This window comes from Erpetoichthys calabaricus, chromosome 3 (assembly GCF_900747795.2).
Source record: "Erpetoichthys calabaricus chromosome 3, fErpCal1.3, whole genome shotgun sequence".
In the NCBI taxonomy this organism is placed as follows: Eukaryota; Metazoa; Chordata; class Cladistia; order Polypteriformes; family Polypteridae; genus Erpetoichthys; species Erpetoichthys calabaricus.
In genome coordinates this window covers 153,954,246-153,980,473 of record NC_041396.2, presented here as the reverse complement: position 1 = coordinate 153,980,473, position 26,228 = coordinate 153,954,246, and the positions used below count along the sequence as shown (strand labels likewise).

Below are 26,228 nucleotides of genomic sequence, written 5' to 3'. Positions count from 1 at the left end.
CATAATTAGTAACTTGCTTTAGATGCACCAGTTGCTAACTACTTAAATGTAAAAGCTTCAGTCAGTTATGTTAATGTGGAGAATATGGCAGTATGTAATTCATATTAAAATTGCTGACATTTAAAATCAGTAATAGGTAAACATGAAATGATGTTTGTACATATGCCTGTGCAGGCATTAGGATTCTATTGATGTTTAGATAAGCAATCCAGAGACAACACAAAAATCTTCTGAAAAGTTTAGCATCTGATTATGTTGCAGTACAGATCAAGGAAAGTATTGTCAAATCATTTGTTTAAACACTGCATGCAGCATACTACACTGTATGAGGGAGTGCAAGTGTTTGTGTGTGCTCTGCAATGGGGTTATGCTCTGCATGAACTTGTTACCTTTAAAAAAAAAACAAAAAACAAAAAAAAAAAAAACAAAAAACAAACAAAAAAAAAACCCCACCAACAACAGGTTTAAAATATGACCTATCCATCATGAATATGCTTCATGTACATATAAAAATATTATAATGTGCATATGTGCACCTTTAAATGTTTAAGGGCATTTGTAATTATTGTGCCTTTCAGGTGAAAGCCTAAACACTTGAGCACAATGGTTGTGTTTTGTTATGGATAAAGATACTAAAGAAAACTGCATAAATGATTTTTAATTTTATTCATAATGTTCTATACAACCTAATATGATATTTAAAAGGAAAGATTTAAACAGTATTTAATATTAGCATGACTGTACAAATGATCAATTTTAAAGTGTTAAACTTTTATACAAAATCAGCATCACACTTTCATCATATCTCATGATAATCATCCACATTAAACTTGCATTTTTAATAGACAGAATGTACAATAATAATGCTTCATTTTTAAGGACATTTTTATTTCTTGTAGAAACTAGCTTTTCTCTTGGTAATGGTGCTAGATTAACAGATTCATAAGATATTTTTATATTATTACTATTTTAAAATGTTAGGGGGTAAATTAAAATTTAATTTTGCACATGAAAGTGCTTTATTCAAAATACATTACTGGTATAAGCCCTGGTTTCTGTGATCAAGTGTAGCAACTAATGGTGTTGAAAATAGATAAACTGATTAATATACATAACAGTCAAAACATTGTTTGCTTAATATTTTAACAGTGTAGAGACTGCCATTTTTATTGTGATGTAAATCTTAATGTACAGTATTTTTCGGACCATAAGGCGCACTTAAAATCCTTTAATTTTATCAAAATTCGACAGTTCACTTTATAATCCAGTGCGCCTTATGTATTAATTCTGGTTGTGCTTACTGACCTCAAACTGATTTTATGTGGTACACAGTGCTCAAAAATCTGTCAAAATGTTTTAGAATGACTTTGGTAAGCTACGAAGCCGCACCGCTTGATGGATTGTTGGAGCATTACGGCTACCGTAGTCGGGGCCTCGCGGAGTAATACGTACTGTACTTCAACATACGGTACTACGGTGTGTTTATTAGGACCCCAAAATGGCACCTGTCAAGAGACATGCTTACGAAGCGGATTTCAAACTCAAGGCTATCAGGCACGCAGTAGAACATGGGAATAGAGCAGCTGCGAGAGAATTCAACATTAATGAATCAATGGTGCGGAAGTGGAGGAAGCAAGAAGATGACCTGCGCCAAGTAAAGAACACCAAACAGATTTTCCGAGGGAACAAAGCGAGATGGCCACAGTTTGAGGACAAACTTGAACAGTGGGTTATTGAACAGAGAACAGCAGGAAGAAGCGTCTCTACAGTCTCTATTCGACTCAAGGCAACAGCGGTAGCACGTGATATGAAGATCACTGACTTTCGAGGAGGTCCTTCTTGGTGCTTCCGTTTTATGAAAAGACATAATCTCTCCATCCGCACAAGAACTGCCATCTCGCAGCAACTGCCAAAGGATTACGAAGAAAAGCTGGCCATTTTCTGCACTTACTGCAAGAACAAGATCACTGAAAAGAAGATCCGGCCAGAACACATCACCAACATGGACGAGGTCCCTCTCACCTTTGACATCCCCGTGAACTGTACTGTCGAGAAAACAGGAACCTGTACGGTATCTATACGCACCACAGGGAACGAGAAGTCATCCTTCACTGTAGTTCTCGGTTGCCAGGCTAATGGCCAGAAACTACCACCCATGGTCATTTTCAAGAGGAAGACTTTGCCAAAAGAAAAGTTTCCGGCCGGCGTCATCATCAAAGCTATCCCAAAGGGCTGGATGGACGAGGCGAAGATGAGTGAGTGGCTGAGAGAAGTTTACGTCAGGAGACCGGATGGCTTTTTCCACAAATCTCCGTCTCTATTGATCTGCGACTCCATGCACGCCCATCTCACCGATACTGTCAAAATCCAAGTTAAGCAAACTAATTTGGAGCTTGCCATCATTCCGGGTGGATTAACCAAAGAACTCCAACCGTTGGATATCGGTGTCAACAGGTCGTTCAAAGTTAAATTGCGAGCTGCGTGGGAGCATTGGATGACAGAAGGCCAACACACATTCACCAAGACAGGAAGGCAACGCCGGGCGAATTACGACACTATCTGCCAATGGATCGTGGATGCCTGGGCTAAGGTATCAGTCTCAAGTATCGTCCGAGCTTTCACGAAGGGCGGAATCATCACTAAACAGCTAAGTAACAGCAATGAGACTGACTCGGATAATGACGAGAGAGATCCGGGCATGCTTGATGCTGAAATCGCCCAACTATTTACCTCAAACACTGAGGATGAAGAATTTGATGGATTTGTGGAAGATGAATGAACTGAAAAAGTAAGTGTATTGTTTTGTATTTTATGTTACAACTGAACAATGTTGAGTGTTATTGTGAATGAGTTGAATAAAGTTTGACTTATCTGTTTTGTTTCGCTGAACGCGCTTTATAATCCGATGCGCCTTATGTATGAAAGTAGACCCATTCATTGATATTGCGCTTTATAATCCTGTGGGCTTTATAGTCCGGAAAATACGGTAATAGTTTTAATGATGCAAAAAAGTTATATAGCACACCAAAACATTTGTTAGGACTCAGGTTGCAAAACAGATGAAGACTATACGACCTTCCTTTCTTTTCAGCTTAGAAATAAGTTCTAGCTTTTTTTTCCCTTAGATAACAAATAAAAGAGATGAAATAAAACAATCTTAAGCCCTAGTGAAATATTAAAAAACTAGCCGACAACCGCCGTAGCATACAGTGGTGTAAGAATAGGAACGGAAAACGGTGATAAAGGAATTCAGAAATCAAGAAGAAATAAACACTTCTTGAAAGATGCAGTGCGCATGTAGAATTTCCGGCCAAGCAGGATTATATGTGAAAGTGATAAATAAATCAGGCTTTCCGAATTTACATACTATGGCCATGGCATCCTGATAGTTTTGTTGCATGTATCTTGGACTTCCTGGAAATGTGGACGGTAATATGATCATTTTGCCTACACTTACATTGTTATTTTCAGCATTTGCTTGTAGTGCGTCTGATAGTTCCACGCACAGATCTTGTTGATGTAATCTGAGATAGTTGAGACGTGCGCCCTCTGTTTTAACATACGCATCTAGATAGATAGATAGATACTTTATTAATCTACAACGTACTGTTGGAATAGTTTGCAGCTGGAGTGCAAAATACTAAATGTATTCCTCACTGCTAATCTGTATGCGTAAAATTGGCATTGAGTAAGCCTTATTAGCTCGGCAGTTCTTTTATCGGGAACATGTAGTAAATCTTTGTGCCAGCCAATGTCTCCGTAAGGGAATAAAAGTGGGTAAACCATAGGATTGCAATTCATATTGAGCGTGGAAATCTGTTTACAGGAGTTGCCTATGGGATAGATGCAAATGTCCCTTTCGGCAGGCGTTTTGCCATCTTCTCCGATGAAAATTGCTGCAACATCGGTGTGACATGTCGGGGCACTGTATCGTTGTAAATCCTGCCTAGGGTTTTCCTTGAAAAGCATTTGTACAGATGCTGTTGGATTGGACTGAGCGATTACATGCATGTGTTTGTATGATTTAGCGAAGGGGTTGATGGTTCTGAGCATGGAATCTAGCTGGAGAAGCACATTTTCGCCGCATGCAGAGAGTTTGCTTTATTTTGTAAGCTTATTTCAGTAGCTTGCGCTGTGTTAAAAACATACAACTGTCCATATCTTGGAGAGGTAGAAGTGTTAGCGTATAGTGGAGAGATTTGGTGATAAATTTGCCCGTGTATTTTAAAACAGTATGGTACATGGCCAAGAGGTTGAGTTATCTGTGCACCCATGGAAGCAAACGCTAAAGAAGAGTTGTATTCTCGAATGTGTTCATGATAATTTTTTGCTTCTGTTGTTTGCTGTGTAAGTAGCTGTTGTAAAGACACAGGTGGCTCCCGCACAGGTGGTAAAGCTACTTTACCGTTGTGGCAGCACCTCGAGTATTTGTTGGATGTATTATGCTCAGCAGGCCAGTATAGTGCATGACATGGAAGACGACAAATAGGAATCGAGAAATGCCGTGTTGGCTGCGTGTGGGTGGGAACGGTTTTGAAGTGGAAAGAGGACGAACCAGAAGAGAAATATATATAAGAGATGCATCTATAAATGGAACAGAAATCAACCTTTTTGTACCACATATACTGTCACAAAATGCAAAATAAAACATTTATATATCTTCTTAAATAATGCATACCTCTGTGGTATGCATTAAACAAAAGCATTATGAAAAAACTGCACCAATATGCATTCCTTTTTTTGATAGTGAGAAAACAGGATGTTTATAGATTTTTTGCAAAAAAGTTTTCATTCTTTACATGGCTTGTCATAAAACTCAATAGAACATGTATCGATAAATCAAATTTTCTGCAAGAAACCATCTTCAGAAAAAGCTTTTCTAAGTGTATCACCTGCAGTGTAATAGATTTTCAGTTACTGCAAATTTACTTGTACTACACTTCACACTGCCAAGAACACTGCAATACATACACATGGTCTTTGGAATACATGCTTTTTTTCCCCTTGCAGTCATAAATTGTAATTTTGTACCTTATAATTAGTCCTCTAATATTTTGAAATACTTTTGCTTGGCAATTTTACATGTGTTAAGTTGTAATGGTTGAAAAATTGTAAACTTTTAGTTTTATAACACTAATTAAATGAATGGTATTATAATAATTGAACAAACTTTCATTATGTTGTGCCGGAATTTTAACAGACATCTTCCTTTTTATCTTCTTCTTGAGGAAAAATTAACTGTTATACACATCCATCTCAAATGAACTCATAATGGCTGTGTCAAATGATGGTGCCATACATACAATGTGTAAGGCATTACATAATGTGACTATGCGATACTGTGTGTAATTTTATGTTCTTTATTTTCACAGGTTCAGAAAGCAAAGATCAAAACCAGCAGAGAGAATATTTCAAGGACAGCTTTTGCATAATGGTTTTCATCCATTTCTAAAACTGAATTTCCAGTAAAAAACATATTTAAGTTTAATGTATTTCAATCTATTAATATTTAGTATTTGACAAATTGTGAGCTCTCTATCTGATACCATTTTAATAAGAAAGAAGCACCAACATAAAGAAAAAAAATGCTCTAAGTTCATTTTAAATAACATGACATGATATTATCAAACCCATTCACAGATGGTCTGGAGCTTATCCCTGCACTACTGGGTGCATGGGCAGAAAACAACCCTGACCATAGTACCAGCACATTGTGGGGCCCAATCACACAAACACTTACACACCCTTGTAAAACTTTAGACCATAACGGATTCCCTAGCACGTTGCAGCTATTAATATGTACAACAAACAAAATACATCATGAAGGAAAATGTATACTACAGCTACTGAATAATGAACAGTAGCATCTTATTTAATGTTGTAAGTGACTAGCATTTACATTTTCAATTTATTAAGCAAATATGGAAAAACATTATCTTTCCAAATATTTTTCTTTATCATCAGATATTTTCAATGGAGTTGAAAGCTCTTGAAAAATAACTTTTCTTTCATAGCAGCCAATAACAATCTTATAAAATATTAATATAACTAATCCATCTATTTCATAAAATTAAGTGTTAGTGTCCATGTACAAGCATGACGTGGTAGAATAAACAGCACAATTCATGAGCCTTTTGGTGGATTAATTGAGAATATCAAACTAATTTACCTAGCGTTAGACCTGAGCATCACTCGTCACTTGGGCAACTGTATAGACGTGTCTCGCAAAACCATTAGACCCAAGGATTACTTGGGTTGTAAAAATGCTAACATCAGTACCGAGCGTTAATCAGGCAACGGCATAGGCATGTCTTATGCGTCGCGTCCAAGCATTACCTGGGCAACGGTGTAGTCATACTTTCTCCTAGCCTCATAACAGCATTTCATAAGAAATGTTTTTCAGTAGTCCAGGTGTTGCATGCTCTTGACAGTGATACAAGCAGTGAGGCTGAAGTGAATCTGTCTTCAGTCAGTGAACATGAAATGGAAGGTGAAACCGAAAAGAGATTCTAATGAATCCGAAAGTAACACTTGTGTTTGGATTTCTGTTGACCCTGCTTCAAATAAACCATCACCACCTTTTTTTGATTTTCTGGGACAGCCAGGAATAAAAGTGAACTTAGGCAGCCAAGATCCACTTACTTACTGGAAGTATTTTTTGATGATGGTATGACTGAAAGAATTGTTGAAACGAACCGTTATGCTTAACAGTGTCGTGTAAATGACTGTACACCTAAGCAGTTTTCCTGTTCAAAGATATACTACACAAAATACATATTCTGACAATATATAGGTATTATTAATTATGGATGTGGTGAGAGAGGACATGCAGGTGATGCATGTAACAAAGCAAGATGCAGAGGACAGGAAGATATGGAAAAATATAATCCACTGTGGCAACCCCTAATGGGAGCAGCCAAAAAAGAAGAATATGGTATTATTCGTTGTATATTATTATTTGTATCACTATTATACTTTTTATACTTCTGACTTTGTACTTTTAGTGTTTTGCACGTTTTACAGTAGAAAGATGATTTAATAAAAATGTAAATTTCCAAACCAAAAAATGCAATGCTTTTTAACATGCACTTTTGAGAAAAATAATCTCACAGCACTACATAAAAGATCTTTATCTCATTGCCGCTTTAATTCAGTGAGTTTTCAAGCATGACTGCTTGTTTCGGTCTTACCACATGCCTGTTGGGATTTAGCACAGCCAACATTAAGACCTATCACCAAACCGTTTCTTTTTTTTTGTTTTAATTTAACTACCATCACTGATTTTTTTAATCAGTTTTGTTACATAATCTATGCGCATCTCTGACTAATTCAGGTCATAGCCTCTCACCCTACAAAGCAGTTTCTGATACTGAGCAACATTCATAATTTCTTTGGTGATGGCAAGTTGTCCAAGTCTTACAGTATAAAGCAGTGTTAATATGTCTTCAAACATACTCAGCCAAAAAGTTATATTTTTCACTAGTGATCATTTTATAACCTGGAAGCCATCTCTTATTCTCATAGCATTGGCACATTTACTTAAAAGTCCAGTTTAAAGTAACCAATAACGCTAATACAAACACCTTTGTGACGGACTTACTGAAGATGCAGATGAATGGTTTAGCAACCTTAAGAAATGCACCAATGGTTTTATTAGTTAGCAGTGTTTTCTGCCTTGCTAGGCAACTACAAATCCGATTTTTATCTAGAATTTTTCTGATGGTAAAGTCAAGCAGGAGAAACCTTCAGCTCCCATGGTATTTATGGCTATATGGAAATTTCAAAAACTTGTTCATGGTGCATATTTAGCAGGAATCCTAGGAGGACTATTATCCAAATCTTTCTCAGTTTGGAAAATATGTTACTTACAGATTTTTGGCAGATACCTACAGCTTTAGAAACTTGCTCAAGACTGAAAGACATAAAATTTACTTCTAGTTTTGAATGTATTTCAGTTTTGTGTTACCATTTGCCCTGAGAAGCTATATGTTGACATTACATGATTTATGCAAGGTTTGGTGGAATTACACAACAGAAAACTGCATTTTATATTAAAAGTATCTTACAGCACATGGAAGTGCCTAAGTTTGCTGCCTTTGTTTCTCTTACTCTCCTGTTCCCAACAATAACAAAAAAAAGATAAAACAATCATGAAAAATAGGTACTCGTGCAAATAACCATGTGGAAAGTTGGGTACTTTAAGTTTTTTAATCATACCATCTTAAATAAAGATAAAAATAAGTTGGGGGGGAAAAAAGCATAGGAGATTTGAACTTTTGAAGATAATGGATTGAATGTTCTTCTAAATGCATATTTCATTGATCACAATCCACTGGAGTAATGTACTGCCAGAAGTTTTCAAAGGTGGACTTCAAATCTGGCTTTCCTTTGGTCTTGATGAACAATTGTATAAAAAGAGCACAGCTTAAACAAGGAAAAAGGAAAAGTGGTTAAACCCATGTAATGCTGCTACTTGTGATCGCAAAATATTTAGCAAGTACAATATGTTTAGGGTAGAAAACAAGAGCTTTGGTTACTGCTGTAAACCTACATCCACCTTGTGTAAAAATGAACAGGTTCCAAATAGATGGATGTATTTAGCTCTAATGGAATCAAGATATCAACATAAAGCTACCTGTTAAAGTTACATATTCACAGAGTTGTACCCTATGTAAATAAACAAATTTACATTTAGAAAAAGAAATGTATGATAATAGGGAACCCAGAAAGACTGAAAATGGATATTAAACATTGACCTGTTACACCATCAGAACTCCAAACTTTAGTTTTAAGCTGACTTTTACTGTTGAGAACATCTCCTGTCAGACCTGTTCAAATTCATCTTCTAGGGCAAATGATATATGTTCTGAATTTATTTTCTTGAAGACTGCAATGCTACCACTTAAAATCATTTTAATGAATAGCTGCCATTTAAACTCAACAATAACTACTATGTTCCCTTTATTAACTTTGAGCTGAAAGAGGCAGCACACTACATGCCCAGCAACAATCTAACATTGCAAATATAGAAGTCTGTACACATGCTTCTTTTTATATTCCCACAGAAGTGACTAACAAATTTGACTGAGGTGCATAAGTCATCCAGTAGAAAGTGAGAAAAAAAAACCCCAACTATATACAAGATAGTGCACAGAGTTTACTATGGTTGATGGTGAGCCGAAATAATTAAGACACTAGAGAAAGAGATTAATTTCTGACTTTCAGCAACATTATTTCATTTTATTTACTGCATAGTTGTTCATGCTTTTTACAATGACGTTCCTGGAGGCAACATTCCTAGCTTGGCTAATTTTGCCAACTTTCTCCTGTGGATTTCCCAGACCCTTCAGTGATAGGCACCCCAGTGGAATTCTAACTACATGCTCTACCACCTCAACCTCTATTCCCTCTGGAGAAGCGGTGGTTGTACTTGGGTCCTCTAGTATTTTTAAGCTAGTCACTCTGCCAGAGACAACCACCACAACAACCCCGTACAGGATCCTCATTCTGGCTGCTCATAATGGTGATCCTATTTTTTTGGTCACTATCCAGAAATCATGACCACAGGGGAGATGATGAATACAGAGTGATAAGTAAATTGAAGGATCCATCCAGGAACCTCACTTGCATGTCAGCACTGTTACCCGTCTACCCTCATCAAGAACAAGACCTCAGACCTGCTTAATTTCAGCAGATTCAAATTGCCCAGAAATGTGAAATCATTAATAATTATAATAATGCTGTCTGAGCTTTTTGTAAGACACATAGTAAGTAAAATCATTCACTTTACTTTCTGCCAATTAAGACATCCAATTATTCCTTCAAATCTGGAAACATTCACAATTCATTCAGTGTGTTTTTCTCCATGAATTAACTTACTCAAAAACAAAAAAATTATATTACTTAAATCTTGCACTATGTGCAGATGTTAGTACAGAAAAACATTAAATTCTTAGCTACAAGTTGCAAAGACATGTTGACTGGGTAGAAAGGGGGGGTCTGAGGCTAAGGATCGAATTTCCATTACTGGCAAAGGGAGTCCAACTCTTCTGGGCCCTCGAACAAAGCCCTTAATCTGCAATAACTCCAGGGGCATTATACAATGGCCGACCCTGTGCTTTGACCCCAAGTGGTAACCAAAAACTAACAAATTCCTAATACAGGAAATTGTATAAGGTGAAACAAATAAAAAGAACAAAAAAAAAAGTTAAGAAAACACACTTTTTACAGTTTATAAGGGTATGCAAAATGTCAAGTCAAGTTGGGGAGCATGCACTGGTATAGTGGGTTGCCGCACCCACTACATAACGGAACAACTCGGGATCCTGGTTGGCAACCCCCCAGGCAGACACGCGGTCCAGTCCCACCCTCCGGAAATGACCCTTTACCTGCCGCAGCCAGGTGTTACGTGGGCGACCCCTTGGCCTTGTCCAGCCACTCGGGTCCCGAACAATGAGGATCTTACGAGCTGGATCACTCTCAGGGAAACGCCCCACATGGCAATAGTGCCGTAAATGACGCTCCCTCACAATGCAGGTAATGTGCCTCATTCGGGACTCCATGAGCAACCGCTCATTCGACACAAAGTCAAATCAACGGTACCCAAGGATTTTCCGGAGAGACACAGTACCAAAGGAGTCCAGTCTTCGTCTCAGGTCACTGGATAGTGTCCATGTTTCGCAACCATCTAGCAAGACAGGAAGACTTGGACCTTTGTCCTTTTGCATAGTTATCGGGAGCACCACACATCCCTTTCCAGCAACTTCATGATCCCCCCCCCCCCCCACTCTTCCAATCCATCTACTGACTTCATTGTCTCTCCGCAGACAGACACACTGCTGATGGCTGTGCCCAAGAGGTCATTAAAGGCCTAGATCTTGTTTTTATCCAGGACACTCGAAAGCCCAGACACTCAGACTCCTCGCTCAGTCTCTCGAGTGCCCCGATCAGAGCCTCCATTGACTCCGCGAAGATCACAGCATCGTCAGCAGTCAAGATCCGTGAATCTTTCTTCACCAATAGATGCCCCACAGCCGCTGGACACCATGACCTTGCCCAACACCCAGTCCATACAAGCATTGAACAAAGTAGGAGCAAGAACATACCCCTGACGGACCCCAGAATCAACTGGGAAAAACGTAGAGGTTCTGCCACCACTTTGCACAGCTCTCACAGTACCAGTGTACAGGCCAGCCATGATATCCAGCAACCTTGAAGGGATCCCGCGAACCCTTAGGGTGTCCCACAGGGCAGCTCGATCAACTGAGTCGAACGCCTTACGAAAATCGACAAAGGCTGCAAAGAAACTGCCGATATTTGCGGTTGCGCTCCACGAGAACCCTCAGTGCTAGGATGCGGTAGATTGTAGACTTCTTAGGCATAAAGCCAGACTGTTCCGGTCGCTGGTATGTGAGCAAGTGATCATGAATCCTATTAAGGACAACCCTAGCAAGGACCTTACCCGGCACCGAGAGCAGCGTTATCCCCCTGTAGTTGCTGCAATCCAGGCGATCACCCTTCCCTTTCCAGATAGGGACAACAAGTCCTGTTTTCCAGTCAGTTGGGATGATTCCAGTCTCCCAAATGGAAACAAAGATTGCTTGCAATGCCAGGAGGACAGCCTTACCACCCGCCTGGAGAAATTCACTCCGGATACCACAGATCCCTGCAGCCTTTCCTCCCCTCAGCTGGTTCACCACCTGTGCAATCTCAAGTGAGATTGGGTGGTTCACAGCTAATTGGAGGATCAGCCTCGAGGACCCAAAGATATTAAATGTCCTAGCCGGAGGATCAGCTTTGAACAACTGCTCACAGTAGCCAGCCCAGCGGGTCACAACTGCAGTGTCATTTATAAGATCGTTCCATCAGCCACCCTGACTGCGACTCTTCGTATGTATCTGGTATACAAAATGGATCGACATTAAATTATTTTACGAAAAATGAACTAATGTGGTTTTCATGACTTTTAAATTCCATTTATGTGTTTCATATTTTAAACTTTAATATATAAATGTGCTCTCCAAAGACTTTCCAAATCCCAGCCAAAGGGGAAGAAACCAATTTGACTTTATTAATCTTCACTGGTCTTCCAAGCTTTTGAGTTTCAAATATGGAATTGGTTTGCAATAAAATGTGGTCTTTTACCATACACTGAAGTTAATCTAAACAAGTTGGAAAAGTGTAATTCATCAACAAACAAAGATCATGAAGAAACAGTGGACATAAATCAATGCAATGAAATTTAGGGACCATGCATTTTAAGTTCACAGTGACAATTCTCTAATCACCCCAATCGATCATTACTCTACACATTTCCTGTAGCTTTTTCACTGGTAGTACACTTACAAACATTTTGATATTATTACTGTGATAAAAACTACAGAAATAAAAAGGTTTTCACTTTTTGCAGGTTGTATTCCTTTTTTGATTCTTCTGTTAAACTGCTGGTTGAACATATACCACAATGACAGACCGGTTTGTACTTGATACATACAAAAAGAAAAAGAAAACACAAAAACACCTTACATTATCTGCATATTTTGCAATTTTTGACATATTCATCTTCTGGGCTATTTTATGAAAATTTATAATTAAACTAATAATGAACTTATTCCTTATGTTCTTTTTTCATGGCTACTGATTGATGAACATGGCGAATATTATTTTACACAGTAGCATACACAACCACATGTAAACTTGTGGCATCACACTGAAAGGCCATCAACAAAGACAGCTAGTCAGTTAAACTTAATCTTGTGGTGTGTGTATAGAAAAAAAATATACACTTCACAGAATTTAAAAGTGCTAGTTAGTTTTTTTACGATGCTATTGTCATAGGTAGAATTACGCTGGACTTAATGTGTCATGTCTAATAAATTTCACAAGTAGATAAATTATTAAAAGTACAAATGTAGGAAATACCTATGCAAGAAAATTGAGAATTACAAAATTATTAATGTAAAATTCATTGCCTATTGATATTCTGAAATGCAGGTTTCTAGATTTGTTTGTTAGGTCTAATTTAAAAAAAAAAAAAAACAAACAAAAAAAAAACAAAACACGTTATGTCTTAGTTAGTAACAGCTACATTTCAAGTATCCCTAATCCAAAATGCCTGGGGACCAAAAGTATTTGGGATATTTTTGGATTTTGGAATATCTGCATATACATAATGAAATATCTTGGGGATGGGACCAATTCTAATAACAAAATGTATGATGCATATACATACTATACACAAGGTTAATTTATCGAATATTTTTAATAACGTAGTGCATGAATCAGCAAGATTTCATCAAGATGAATCAGCATCAGCAGAATACCTGTATCTGCTGTTAAACAACAGCAACAACAAACAGCAGCAGGCTTTCAGTGTTCACCTACAATACTGTGTTTGATTAAAAGATTACTGTACACAGAGAATAAGCAAAAAACAGTGAATAATGCACATATGTCTGGGCAGTGACTATGGTTGATAAACTGCCACCAACAGAGCAATATAGCCTATGTTTTTCTTTAAGTTGCGCTGCACAACACTATCTCTTGCGCAGCAGTTTAGAAGTGCTATACACCTGTTATTGTGCCTTCCACCCTTTGGTAATGCACTGGCAGCCCCATACACTACACCGGGCAACCCCCAACACCTGCTCATAGTTCTTGTGTTGGTGTAATGCTTGAAATTTAAGTGGAAATTGAAGAAATCAGTCATCTGCGGTAAATACAAGTTCATGTATTATTCATGTCCTATTATTGGTCAGAGGCCTAACATGAGTAAGTGAGGTTAAGTGTCAGATTTTTCTACTTGTAGTGCCTTGTCTACACTGAAAATTTTCAGATTTTGGAATTTCGTAATACTCAACCTGTATTATCAATGTTACAGGCTTATAACGTGATTAGTAGACACTCAGTTTGTGATTGTACATAGTTTTAACGCACCAACAAAAAATTAGTTTAGGACCCTGTGTTAGGATATAGCGGGTTGGATAATGGATGGATGTTTGAACAAAATACCAGTAAGCATCCGAGGTCAGCCACCAGAAAGGATTACAAGAATAGGATAATAAAAGGGCATGGAGATCCAAGTCTTTTATTTATGTTACTATGAAATATTGTTTTTGTAATTTGACAACTAAATAAATACGGGGCCCAATTCAATGGCAGAGGCAGCTCATTGCCTTATTACACTTGAAGCTTGCCTTCTAATCCTGGATTTTGTCTCACAGTAATCTAAAATTTATACTGAAGGGCTGCTGAATAAGATATAACTTTAATGTATTATCATTATGAAGATATTACATCAGATATTTTACACCAGCATTTCTGCATTATTTACTCACACTAAGTCAGAAAAATAGAAAAACTACCTGGTTGTTCTGATAAAATACAAAGTATTGTATTTCTTGTCAGTATTGAATACATTGTTTAAATATATACAGTCAAGGCTGGAAAACATAAGTGAACCTTTGTATTTAGTACCTGGTAGAACCTCATTTAGAAAAAATTGATATATATAAATGAGAAACTTTAGACTATTTTCCATTTAGTTAGAAAGCTGAAATTTGGGAGGATGGTACATCAAGACCAGTAGTTGTTTGCTAAGAAAGGATATTTTGAAAATATCAATATTTTGGGATAAAATAGGAGAAATAGAAAAAACTAAGACCCCAAAATTTTAAAAACACTTCGACTGATTTGACTGAAATTTAGTGGTAATAGAAAAAAAGAAAATCAGCCAGTGTTTCCCCCCCAATAATAATGCTGCAGCAATCGAGACATTCTTAAATGGCTGCTCATCCTTTTTTTGCCACAACAGAGATTGCAGGGGAATGGGGTATGCAGTTCATGCAAATGAATGCAGCAAACAAAAGATTGCCACTGTGCAAGCTGTAGCTGTAATCAAGCAGAGAAATGGGACTGGCAGCAAGTGAAGAACACACCTGCACTGCACAGAGAAGGGGTATCGAGCTACATGGAAAATGAGATGTGAAGTGAAAAGCTAGGTGAAACTCAAAGGCATCGTTATCGAGTGACCTCCTTTGGTACATGCAGCACACCTTTATTCTGTCAGCTTCTTCTTATTCCTCATAATGTGGTATACAATATATGCTAATTCAATCTGCACTGGATTATCGAGCACTTTTATATAAATATAATGCAAACAATAGGCTTGTTCTGGATTTTGATCTGGTCGATCATTTAATGACCAGATATTCACATTAGAAAAGTCACAGAGCAAAGAGTGGAGTTCAAAGTCCTGACCATATATCAACTTTATAGACTTCAAAAAGGCTTTTGACAGCATTCACTGAGGCAAATATTAAAATTGTAAAACACATCAGAAAAGTACATCACTATCTTCAGGACAGTGTATCATAATTTCACACTGTTATGCTAGAACCAGTTTTGGCAGATATAGCAAAAGGTGTCAGATAAAGTTATATTCTATCTCCGTTTCTTATTTTACTGGATTTCATCACGATGAAAACAATAAGATACTACAGTTGGAATTAACCGGAACTTACCGTCATGGACACACTTGATAGACCTTGACTTTGCAGGTGATACTGCCTTACCTGGGTGGGCCACCTGCCCCGACTTTTTACAGTGTATGCCTGACAATTTATGCAAAAACGCACAGAAAGTCAGCCTATTAATCAGCGATAATAAATCCAAAACCATCACTGTGGAGACAGACATTCAGCTAAACATCCAGCTACTTTAGAATCCCACAGATGACGTTGACAGTTTCACTTACCTGGGTAGCATCATGTGAAGGTTAGGATTGGTAAAGCATCTGCAATATTTCAACACCTCTGACCAATTTTAGCACTCTCTACTCTCACTATTCCGATTAAACTGTCTATATTCCACAATTATTCTACCTAACCTCCTGAATGCTGGTAAGACTTGGAAAAAGACAGGATGTATAACCAACAGCCTTGAGGTTTTCCAAAGAAGGTCTCTCAGAACTCTCTTTCACATATCTTGTAAAGATCATGTTACAAATTAAAACTTGATGCAATGTGATAAAACAATGCGTGTTCAAGACATAGTTGAAAGACACAGATGGCAATGGGCAGGACATGTATTATGAATGGCTACTGAGTGGTTGCCACAAGGGCTATGGACTGGGTTCCATCCAGTTGTAAACATGGTTGTGGAAGAACACGAGCAACGTGGCGATGAACATTACGGGAGGATTCATCAAGCATCAAGACCATGCAGAAAATTAGCAATGAATCCTGTCTTGATGTCCTACGGTCCAAAAAGAATAAAAAGGAACTAAGTAGACAACAAAATCTGTGTTTTTGGGGATGAGGTTCAGCTTGGTGAAAAAATACGAGCAACACTGGGTTCAACACAAGCTAAGAATAATGGCATGCCTTGGTCTGTTGAAATGCTTGCACAGCTCACTAAAGGGGTCCCCAGTGGACAGAATAAAGTAGATCATTTACAGTACAGTCATCCCTCACCTATCGCGGGGGTTACGTTCCAGAGCCCCCCGCGATAGGTGAAAATCCACGAAGTAGCGACCTATATTTATTTTATTATTTATACATATTTTAAAGCTTTATAAACCCTTCCCACACTCTTATAAACCTTTCTCACTCTCTTGTTAACCTTTCCCACACTCATATAAACACTTCCTATGCTCTTAAACACTTTCTACATTCTTAAACACCGCAGACCAACACTGCACACTGCACGCAGCGATCAGACGTCGATGTGTCTGCACTCGCTTTGTGAAGGGGGGCAGCTGAACTCACGCTGAGCAGAAATGGACTTTGTGCTGCTTCTGCCAAAATGCCTGCACAGGCGTTCAGAAGGAGGAGGAGGAGTGGGGGTGTGTGAGGGCTGAACTCACGTTCCCTCAAACCCCCCTCCCCGGAGGCGCAGTACGCTCCTACCACTTCGCATTGTCAAGGGGGTGGGGAGCTGAATGAACGCTAAGGAGAAGTGGACTTTGTGCTGCTTGTTGCTCTGCGTGTCAATAATTTAAAAGCCTGTACAGCACCTATTTTCCTGTCTCACTGTCTTGTCTTGCGTGAAGTTAAAATGTTTTATAATAGTGAGATGTTACTCATATCCTTAACCCGACATCCACATATCATATGTGTTAACAAAGTGTGTTTTATAAGTTTACATGTGTTTAAAGCATGTGGGATGGGTATTTTAAGGCTTAAGCTATAAAAATGTTTATTTATATGGTCTTTCTATATCGCAGATTTTCTCCTGTTGCTGATGGGTCTGGAACATAACTTCCGCGATAGGCGGGCAATCACTTGTATTTAAAAACCCGCGAAGTCGTGAATCCGCGAAAAGTGAACTGCGAAGTAGCGAGGGATTACTGTACTACTATTACAATGTTCAGATCATTTACTGAAAAAACATTACATAAATGTACAGCCTGTAAATGTCAATGCTGTCTGTAATAAGTATAAGGAAAGATTTAATTCGGTGTACATTGCTTTTCATCTAAACCCTAAATCTTTTGTAATGGTACAAGATAATAGATCAAAGTATTACATTCAAATCTAACAATGTTATATTTATACTCAAAGCTCCTTTTACTCCTGTTAATTACCTGTCTGAATTTAAAAGAATAGTCAGCAACTCACCACAACAACATCAAACGGGACGTACAGACCTCTACAAGCTAGACAATGGCACCTTGACTGCCATTAGGTACCGGGATGAAATCCTTGGACCCACTGTCAGACCCTATGCTGGTGCAGTGGGTCCTGGATTCCTCCTGGTGCATGACAATGTCCAGCCTCATGTGGTGAGAGTATGCAGGCAGTTCCTGGAGGATGAAAGAATTGATACCATTGACTGGCCCCCATACTCGCCTGACCTAAATTCAATAGAACACCCTCTGGGACATTATGTTTCAGTCCATCCAACGCTGCCAGGTTGCACCTCAGACTGTCCAGGAGCTCAGTGATGCCCTGGTCCAGATCTGGAAGGAGATCCCCCAGGACACCATCCGTCGTCTCATTATGAGCATGCCCCGACGTTGTCAGGCATGCGTACATGCAAGTGGGGGCCATACAAACTACAGAGTATGATTTTGAGTTGCTGCAGTGAAATTTCTGCAAAATGGACTAGCCTGCAGCATCATTTTTTTCACTTTGATTTTTGGGGTGTCTTTGAATTCAACCCTCTGTAGGTTGATAATTTTCATTTCCATCAAACGATGTGGCATCCTTTCGTTCCTAACACATTACCCAGTTCATATCAATATAGGTATCCAGCATGATTTTTTTTTCCCCATTGAGATCTGATGTGTCTTTAAAGTGTTCCTTTAATTTTTTTGAGCAGTATATTTTAATCTTTTGTGTGACTCAGGAATGGAGTTGAAGTTGGTCACAGTTTGCATCTACAGGGCTGCTGACAATGGAATGTGCCAATCTTTGATTGTAGATTAGCTTGATCATATTCTGTGCACTGCTCACACACTCATGAAACATTTAATCGGTTTGTTGTCAAATTGCTCACATTTTATTTACAGAAGGGTGTTGCAAAAATTAACATAAGCATTAAATGGTCTGCTTGGAGACATATAAACTCTACTAAAGATATTGAAGCTATTACTTGCCATTAAAATACAACTAGCAACAACAGAAGGCACTGACCTACAGAAAATCTGCATAAAGCATTTTCAGTTTACTGGCCAACATGCTGTACATTAGCAGCACTTTGCATCTCTCACAATTTAACAGGAAAAGCTGATCAATGGTTAGTGCAAAGTGCAGGAAAGACACTAACGCTACGAATGCTGATACTGCAGAGATAAGGTTCATATAAGGAGAGGTTTAAGTCAAAATTCTAAAACTATAAATCTCTCAATTCATGTGATCTGTTTTAAATTTTTGACCATTCAGTTTGGCCAGAGAATATGCAAGGCCTCAATGGCTTTGGTAATATGCCACTTAATAGCATTTTTCAAAAATATGAGGCCATCTTGTCTCTCCACAAAGACAAAACTATAAGGGAGGGGATATGCTTAAAACAAGCACAGAAGTGTATAGCAGCCTCCTCCAAGTACAACTTGGTCACCATATTAAAGACAAGCTATGCGGATTATTACTCCAACGTTTACGGAGTGCTCAAGTTGTCCCAGCCACTGCTTTTCATCAGTGCATCTTGTGAAAGGAGATTTTCTAATTTTAATAAAATAAATATGCACAGATCATTCCTGTCACTTTCTCTCTTCTCATCCCAGATGAACATACATTTGTTCAAGAAGGAACACAAAAAAAATTGACCAAGATCCTTTTGTCAAAGTACGGATGCAAACAGCACATTGCATGATCAACCACAGAGCAGTGGGTACATTGTCTGCTGACATTGAAGAAGATGGTGCATAGTCACATAAGCTACATAAATGGCGAGTACCAAACATCTTCTAATACTTCATTGAGAACCTAACCAAAAAAGTTATGTGCATCTCTAATAATAAGCAAAATAACCACATTGGAGCCTCTGAAAAAAAAATGTAGAAATGGTTCAAAGATCTTGTGAGAAAAAAATGTCATTCTCTCTAGATCTACATTGTGAGAAAAAGAGTACAGTTTATTATTTAAAAAACACGAAGCCTGCATTAACTAAAGTATGGTGTTGGCAGCATAATGCTGTAGGGATGCTTTTAACCATCAGAGGCTGGTTAGCCTGTCAAAATAAAGGGTAAAATAACTGAAGAAAAATACAGAGTTGCTGAAGCAAAATCTTTAAAAATCTTCAAAAGAACTTTAATCTGTAACTGAGCTAGCAGTTTGGGAGAGGGTTGTAGGTGTGTGCGTCAGCACATACGTGAAGAACTTCTATATTCACTGAGTACCATTTTCATGTGCATTAATAACCCAGTTACTCTCAAAAACCTAGTTTCTAAAATGGCATGTAAACCATTATTCCTGTTAGAGAAACCAGGTCATTAGTCTCTGAGAAAGCTGATTTCTCTGCAGGTAACCCAGTTATTTAGCCATGTAAACCCTTAAATGGGTTACAGTTGAGGATTTTTTAGTTTGCACATGTCTGCCGCACTCTGTTTTGCCTGCTTAACTTCGCTAACACTTGTTGCAGCCACAGGCAGAAGCAACCACAAGATAAATTTCCTGAGGCAAAAGTTTGGACTATCACATTATTCCTTCTCCTGTCTGAAATAATTTGTCTCAATATTTCAGAAATCGCTAAATTTATGTTGATGATCTGAATGTACAATGCTAAGTTGAGCAGTACAATCTTTGAAGCAGTAGGGTAATGCGCTAAAAGTAGTATGTATTACATAGTCTAATTACTTTTTAAGGGAATGATCAACCTAACACAAATATTTTTATTGAAATAAAAATGCTTGCAATATTATTGTCTCAGCAGCACTTTGCCAAAGGAGAACTCCAGAATCCTACTCGCGAATGTAAATGGTTTTTTTTTTTTTTTTTTTTTAAGAAACCAGGTCTCTGCCTTTACCTAGATTACTCACCTCATTCCGATTCTGTGTGTGCATTTAAACACAGTCAATGTTTACACTTTGCAGCTATTTCAATACATCCTGACTTAGGACACACTGCAAAAAACACTTATCTTATTATCTGGGAGTATCTGAAAATTCCCCACAAGTGCATCCAAACAGGGTGACGTGATTAGTCCAACTTGGAAGGCTGATACTGTATTATATCACCAGAGAAAGTAGGACTTAAGTTTTTTTTCCCCCACCCAGCAAACAGTAAGAAAATTCTTGACTTCACCTAATAAATTCTACTATGCTTGCAATGTTATTCTAGCCAGACATTTACATATATTTAACATACAGTAAGGCTAGTTCTGTAGAAGAGGCAAGAGAAACCAAGTTCCTCAAAATGAGAGCCATCTTTTCTTATACACACTACTCATACTCTTATCTAAATATCACACTATAAATGGTTTATTTACACCCTAATGGGAAATGTATTGCAATAGTTAATCCATTCAAAAAAACAGTCTGCCAACAAAACAAAACACTGTGATTCTGTGCTTAACAAAGAAACTTTAAAAAGAGTTTTAAGACTAAAAACTCAAACTTATCCAAGACTGTTCTGATTAACATAATTAGTTTTTTAAATGCTGTAGCAAACATTGGAAAATTGTTGAGATTACATGTTACGCTAATATAACAAAATCAGTACTGGGTATAAAATTATGTAATCAAAAAAATTAATTTTATTTTGGCAATTAGAATAAGCACACTGTGATGTACAATATATACTGTGTGGTTTGCTTAAACATTATACATTTGTGAGCCAATTTTTTATCCCCTAGTGTGAATTGTTGTTAGGTTGTGGCCACTCACTGTAATGACATGTGAATGCTTGATTATGATGATAGTGTTTGACAGCACTAAGATTAGCATATCTTTTTTTTAAATCTTTGAAAGCTATGCCCACATATGTAAAAACAGTGCTTAGACAGAAATGCATTTAAGTTGGATAACCACTATCTGGTCTCTTCTGCAAGACTATTTTAATTCCATTTTTACCATTCTCTAAAATGGGTAAGACACATGTATTAGGTAGTTTGATTTTTGAAAATGCATTAATAAAAGAAAATGAGATCCAAAATTATTTATCATGGTTTTAACTAACTAATGTACAAAGGTCCTCAGATATAATTTACAGATTGGTTATTGTGATCATCTAGAAAACATCTGAATAATACATTTCTGTTTCTTTTTGTTGGCTTTGGTACATTTCTTTCAGGGGTTACAAAATACCAGCTACATTGTAAGAAAGTACCAATGTGCTTATAATAAAGTTTAATCATATACAAATGATACTCTCTGTGCTATAACCTTGAACAAGTAACCAATCACTTATTTTCCCGGTTATAAATTTATGACTATATACCATGTACATTCACTTTTAAGATATGCTAAAAGGGAAAGGAGATGATTTTACTGTACTAACAGTATGCATTATTAAATGAAAAGGAAGCCAATATATACAGAAAATATATATGCAAATATTTATCAAACACCTAATTCTGTCCACGCAATGTGATTTTTTTTTAAATAACAACCATCTCCAATTTCATTTTTAACACATCTAAAATTTGAGCTATAGGATCATTTTGATTGGTTTCACAGATTTTAAGAAGTGCACAAGAGGAGGTGAAGTTTCAAATCAGTCATTTCTTTAAATGTTGGTGTACAAAATACACTTCCTAGAGGATTGTTACCAAACAAATAATGTTTATTAGCAACTAAAAACAGAATGCACCCAACATTTACTGGATCTTTTGCTTTTTAATATATAAATCATTTACTCACTGCAGTACGAGAACAAATCACAAACATTTTGGGGGTTAACACAGATTATATTATTTTTTTTCCTCTTTTTACACAGATCTTAACAATTTTTTGAACACCTCAATACTGTACCAGGGCAATTTATGTGTGCTTAAAAAGTAGAGCAATAAAATACAAACCTAAGCATTTAAAATTTTTGAAGCAGCATTTAAAAGACGGACAATACAGGCCAGCACCTGGTGTTTTCAAGTATTACAACATTAACGGTTTAACCCATGGAAACAGCCAGGATCATTCAATCTTCCATAGGAAGGTCAATCTTTTTCAATTAAAATTTTTGGCAAGCTTAAAGAAGAATTTAAGTAAAATGGGGTGGCTTCTGTTTTAAGAATAAAAAAAATAATTACCTACCATTTCTTTCAACTAAAGAGCATTCTATACAAGTCAGTTGTACACCATTATGAAAAAGATGAACAAATTGTTAAGTTCTGTGGCAGACAAGAAAGTGAATAACTAAAAGGTCCAGTCAGCCATTTACCTAATACAGAGAGATGACAACTTTACAAAATTATCTTTTACCTACTGAGTGATGATTATGTTCCCTCAGTTTCTGTTTTCTCTACCACTGGCTGTTTTTCAACGCTGTCCTTCGGCTCGTTCTTTTCATTGCCCGATTCCTTAGGGGAAACTTGCTGCTTTGAAAGTTCAGGGTGCATTTTATCTTGTTCTGGTTGGGTTTCATTGTCTGTTTTATCACCATTCACCTGAGATGACTCATCCTTCTTTTGGTTGTTACTTTCACCTTCATAATACTTAAACGCTTGTGAATGAGGAGCAGAAGCAGACCAAGGTTCATGCTCTTGCTCACATCCAAAGCGGTTTCCATTCATTTCTTTACGGAAATCAAAATCTCTATCATCCCGATCTCGCTGTCGTTCCCAAGAAGGTCGACGGTCATCAAAATCTTGGTGAATGTCTGTCTCAAATCCTCGGCTCCATGTTGGCCCAACACGTTCATCAAATCGGAAATTTCCAGAACCAGTTCGTTCATCACTATAAGATTTAGGGCCGGTAAATGAGATCCCTCTGTGTTCACGTTCATCAAAGTCCCCTCGGGGAGGGCCCCATCGGCTTTCTGACCTAAAACCACTTAAAGGTTCCCTTCTGCTTCCATCTCCAGCAAGACCTCTCTGTCCATCCCTTCCATCCATCACAGAATGTGGCCTAACAACACTGTCCCTGTTTTCAATAGGTGGCCTAAGCAAACCATCACGTTTTTCCACAGGGGGAAAGCGATAATCTTTATCGCCTTCTTGTTGGATACTGTCATTACCAGCTGAATCATTAGGTTTTGATACACTGTTACCAGATGGATTATTGGGTCTACCAAAATGTCCTTCTGGCCTGCTAAAATGGTCAACCGGTGGAAATGGCCCTCGATGTCTAGCTGACATTGGGTCAAGGACTCCTGGTGGGGGCAAATGTGGTGGATGGGGTAATCCAGGATGAGGGGGCATACGTGCTGGTGGGGGCATTCCTGGTTGTAAATGCAAGCCAGAATGATGGGGAATTCCATGTTGATGGGGCATTCCTGTTTGTGGTGGCAAACCAATCTGTGGTGGCATTCCGACCTGAGGAGGTACACCAGTATGTGGAGGCATTCCAGCCTGGGGAAGCATTCCAACTTGCGGAGGCAGTCCAACTTGTGGTGGAATGCCAGTTGGTGGAGGCATTCCAGGAGGTGGAGGAGGCATTCCAGGCTGCATCATAAGTGGAAACCTTGGACCACCAGGTGGTGGCATCATCCCTGGTCGAATGTCTAAAGGTAATAATCCATGTATCCTTGGGGGCTGGAATACTTGAATGATGTATATTTTGAGATAAAGACACCGCTGGGGGCATTCCAAGGAGACTGACTGAACTTGGACGCGTATCACAGTGGACTCCTGAGAAGGGGGGAAAAAAAAAAATTATAAATATACTCAAACACCACACAATACACTCTCAGGTAACATGAACTGGAAATTGAAATTACGCTGTATACTAGATAACATTGTAAACAAAGGATTTTAAAAAAATTTGTAGCAAATTTCAAAGAAAACAAACTTGTTTCATTAATGTTAAACCTTGAATTGACCTTCTCTCCTTAAGATGAAAGTTGCTATAGCACGGAAAGAATATTTGGAAATTTAAAACATCAGGTAATAATGTGGAATGAAAAGCCTTTCACCAACTAGCTGTCTTTGTAGTATTATTTACTGATTTTATTTTTCATTAAAATCATATACACTTTCTTTTGCCTTAAATGTAATTTATGAGCACAGATGCTTACCAAACACAAGGCTTAAAAGACAGGTCAACTTGTAGATGTGATCATATTATAGTAAACTGTTTTGCAGACCTAGTAAGATTAAGTAAAAGGTATTCTGCTTGCCTGCCCGTCTAACCCTTACTTTGCTCATACCAAGTGCCTCTTACCTAGTCCTGTTTTGTTATCTGTAGAAGTTGTTCGGTTCTCTGAAATGTGCAGTTCTTTGTCGTCTGATTCACTGATGCTGCTCTGCTGGGACTGCGCAGAAACAGGATTATAGATTCCACTCATACCAGCAGATGAGAAAGAGCCAGGAATAGTGCTCGTCGGTGGCATAAAACCTCCATAAGAAGAATCCTTTACAGTCTCCTGAGATGTAGAAACTGGAGGCTGGCCTAAAGCTTAAAAGAATAATAACTGTAATTCATGACTATTATTTGCCTTCACTAGTCAACTGTTATACAAATCATCCACATGCACATTTATGGCAAACAGGAGATTTAGAAAAAGGTGAGTGATAAAATTATCATATTTCTATAAATTTACTAGACAAGTTGTTTTTATTTTCTAGCTGTTGAAAAAGTGTTTTGTATAAATTTAAGAGATCCAATGAGTATCCACTAAAGAATGGCTGAGTGGCTGATAGGCTATTACATTTTAAGGAAATTTGAAATGCATTTTTAAGTCAATGCTAGGAAAAAAGGTATTTGTATTAAGTGGGAACAGTCACATTTTTCTATTTTTTATTAGGAAAAGTTCTCCATGTGAGCATTGGATGGGGGGACTGAATCACATCATGAAACAATGCGGACATTTTCATATAAATCAACAGAAATTTGCGGACTGCTGACATCACTTATTTAGTATTTAACTGCTGCAAGATCTCAATATTCTTATGATTATTCACTTTCTAAGTAGTGTGGTTCTACTCTTTTTTGTTTCCCCTAACCACAAAGCCCATTTTTCTATTTACCTACAGTCTAAAACAAACTAATACGATGAAACTACACAGATGCTTTGTGAGAGAAGGCTTTTTATCTTCTGAGGGTGTAGTGAAAAAATATGTGCAAATACAATGTGTTTCTGCTCATTCTCAGCCATCATACATTCATATAGAAGAAAATAGGCTATATAAAAAAAATAATTAAGGTTTCATACAGTGCATCAAATTTCATATACACATTGTGCTTTACAGATTTAGAGACTGTTCTTTATTAGCCCACATCTTCGTGTTTCACTTACCTATTCTACTTTTAAAAAGCAAATGTATACATGACATGTCTAAACAAAAAGTCTCTTTATGTGTGTGTGTGTGTGTGTGTGTGTGTGTGTGTGTGTGTGTGTATTTATTTGGCTTTGTGGGTTATGATGTCAAAAAAACAATTAACTTTTTCAACTAAAACATAGCTGGATGTGTTATTATAAAATTCTCTAATTTATAAGATAATGAACTTCACATTATGTATCAAAGAAAACTACTTTTAAGTAATGAAAAATTTTAAGCATATACACCTTCAAATGTTTTTTGAAACTACCTGTAAAAATGTACAATAATAAGTTTAACATTTTTTCCTATCAAAGAAAAAAGTAATCATGCTTACATGGTACATGGGCAATTGAAGTCTGAGGGACTACAGG

At 37.6% G+C, this 26,228-nt stretch overlaps 1 protein-coding gene across 38 annotated transcripts in view; it reads right to left on the bottom strand.

Annotated features, from left to right (window-relative positions):
- Positions 1-26,228, bottom strand: part of scaf8 (SR-related CTD-associated factor 8) — a 314,948-nt gene that overhangs the window by 168,457 nt on the left and 120,263 nt on the right. The window contains exon 19 of one of the 38 annotated variants that reach the window (XM_051925162.1): positions 26,192-26,228. This exon is cut by the window's right edge and continues 14 nt beyond it. The exons of the other annotated variants lie outside the window; for them this stretch is intronic. Within the exon in view, the coding sequence (XP_051781122.1) occupies positions 26,192-26,228 (37 nt within the window). The remainder of the gene's footprint in view (positions 1-26,191) is intronic. 38 annotated transcript variants of the gene reach the window in all.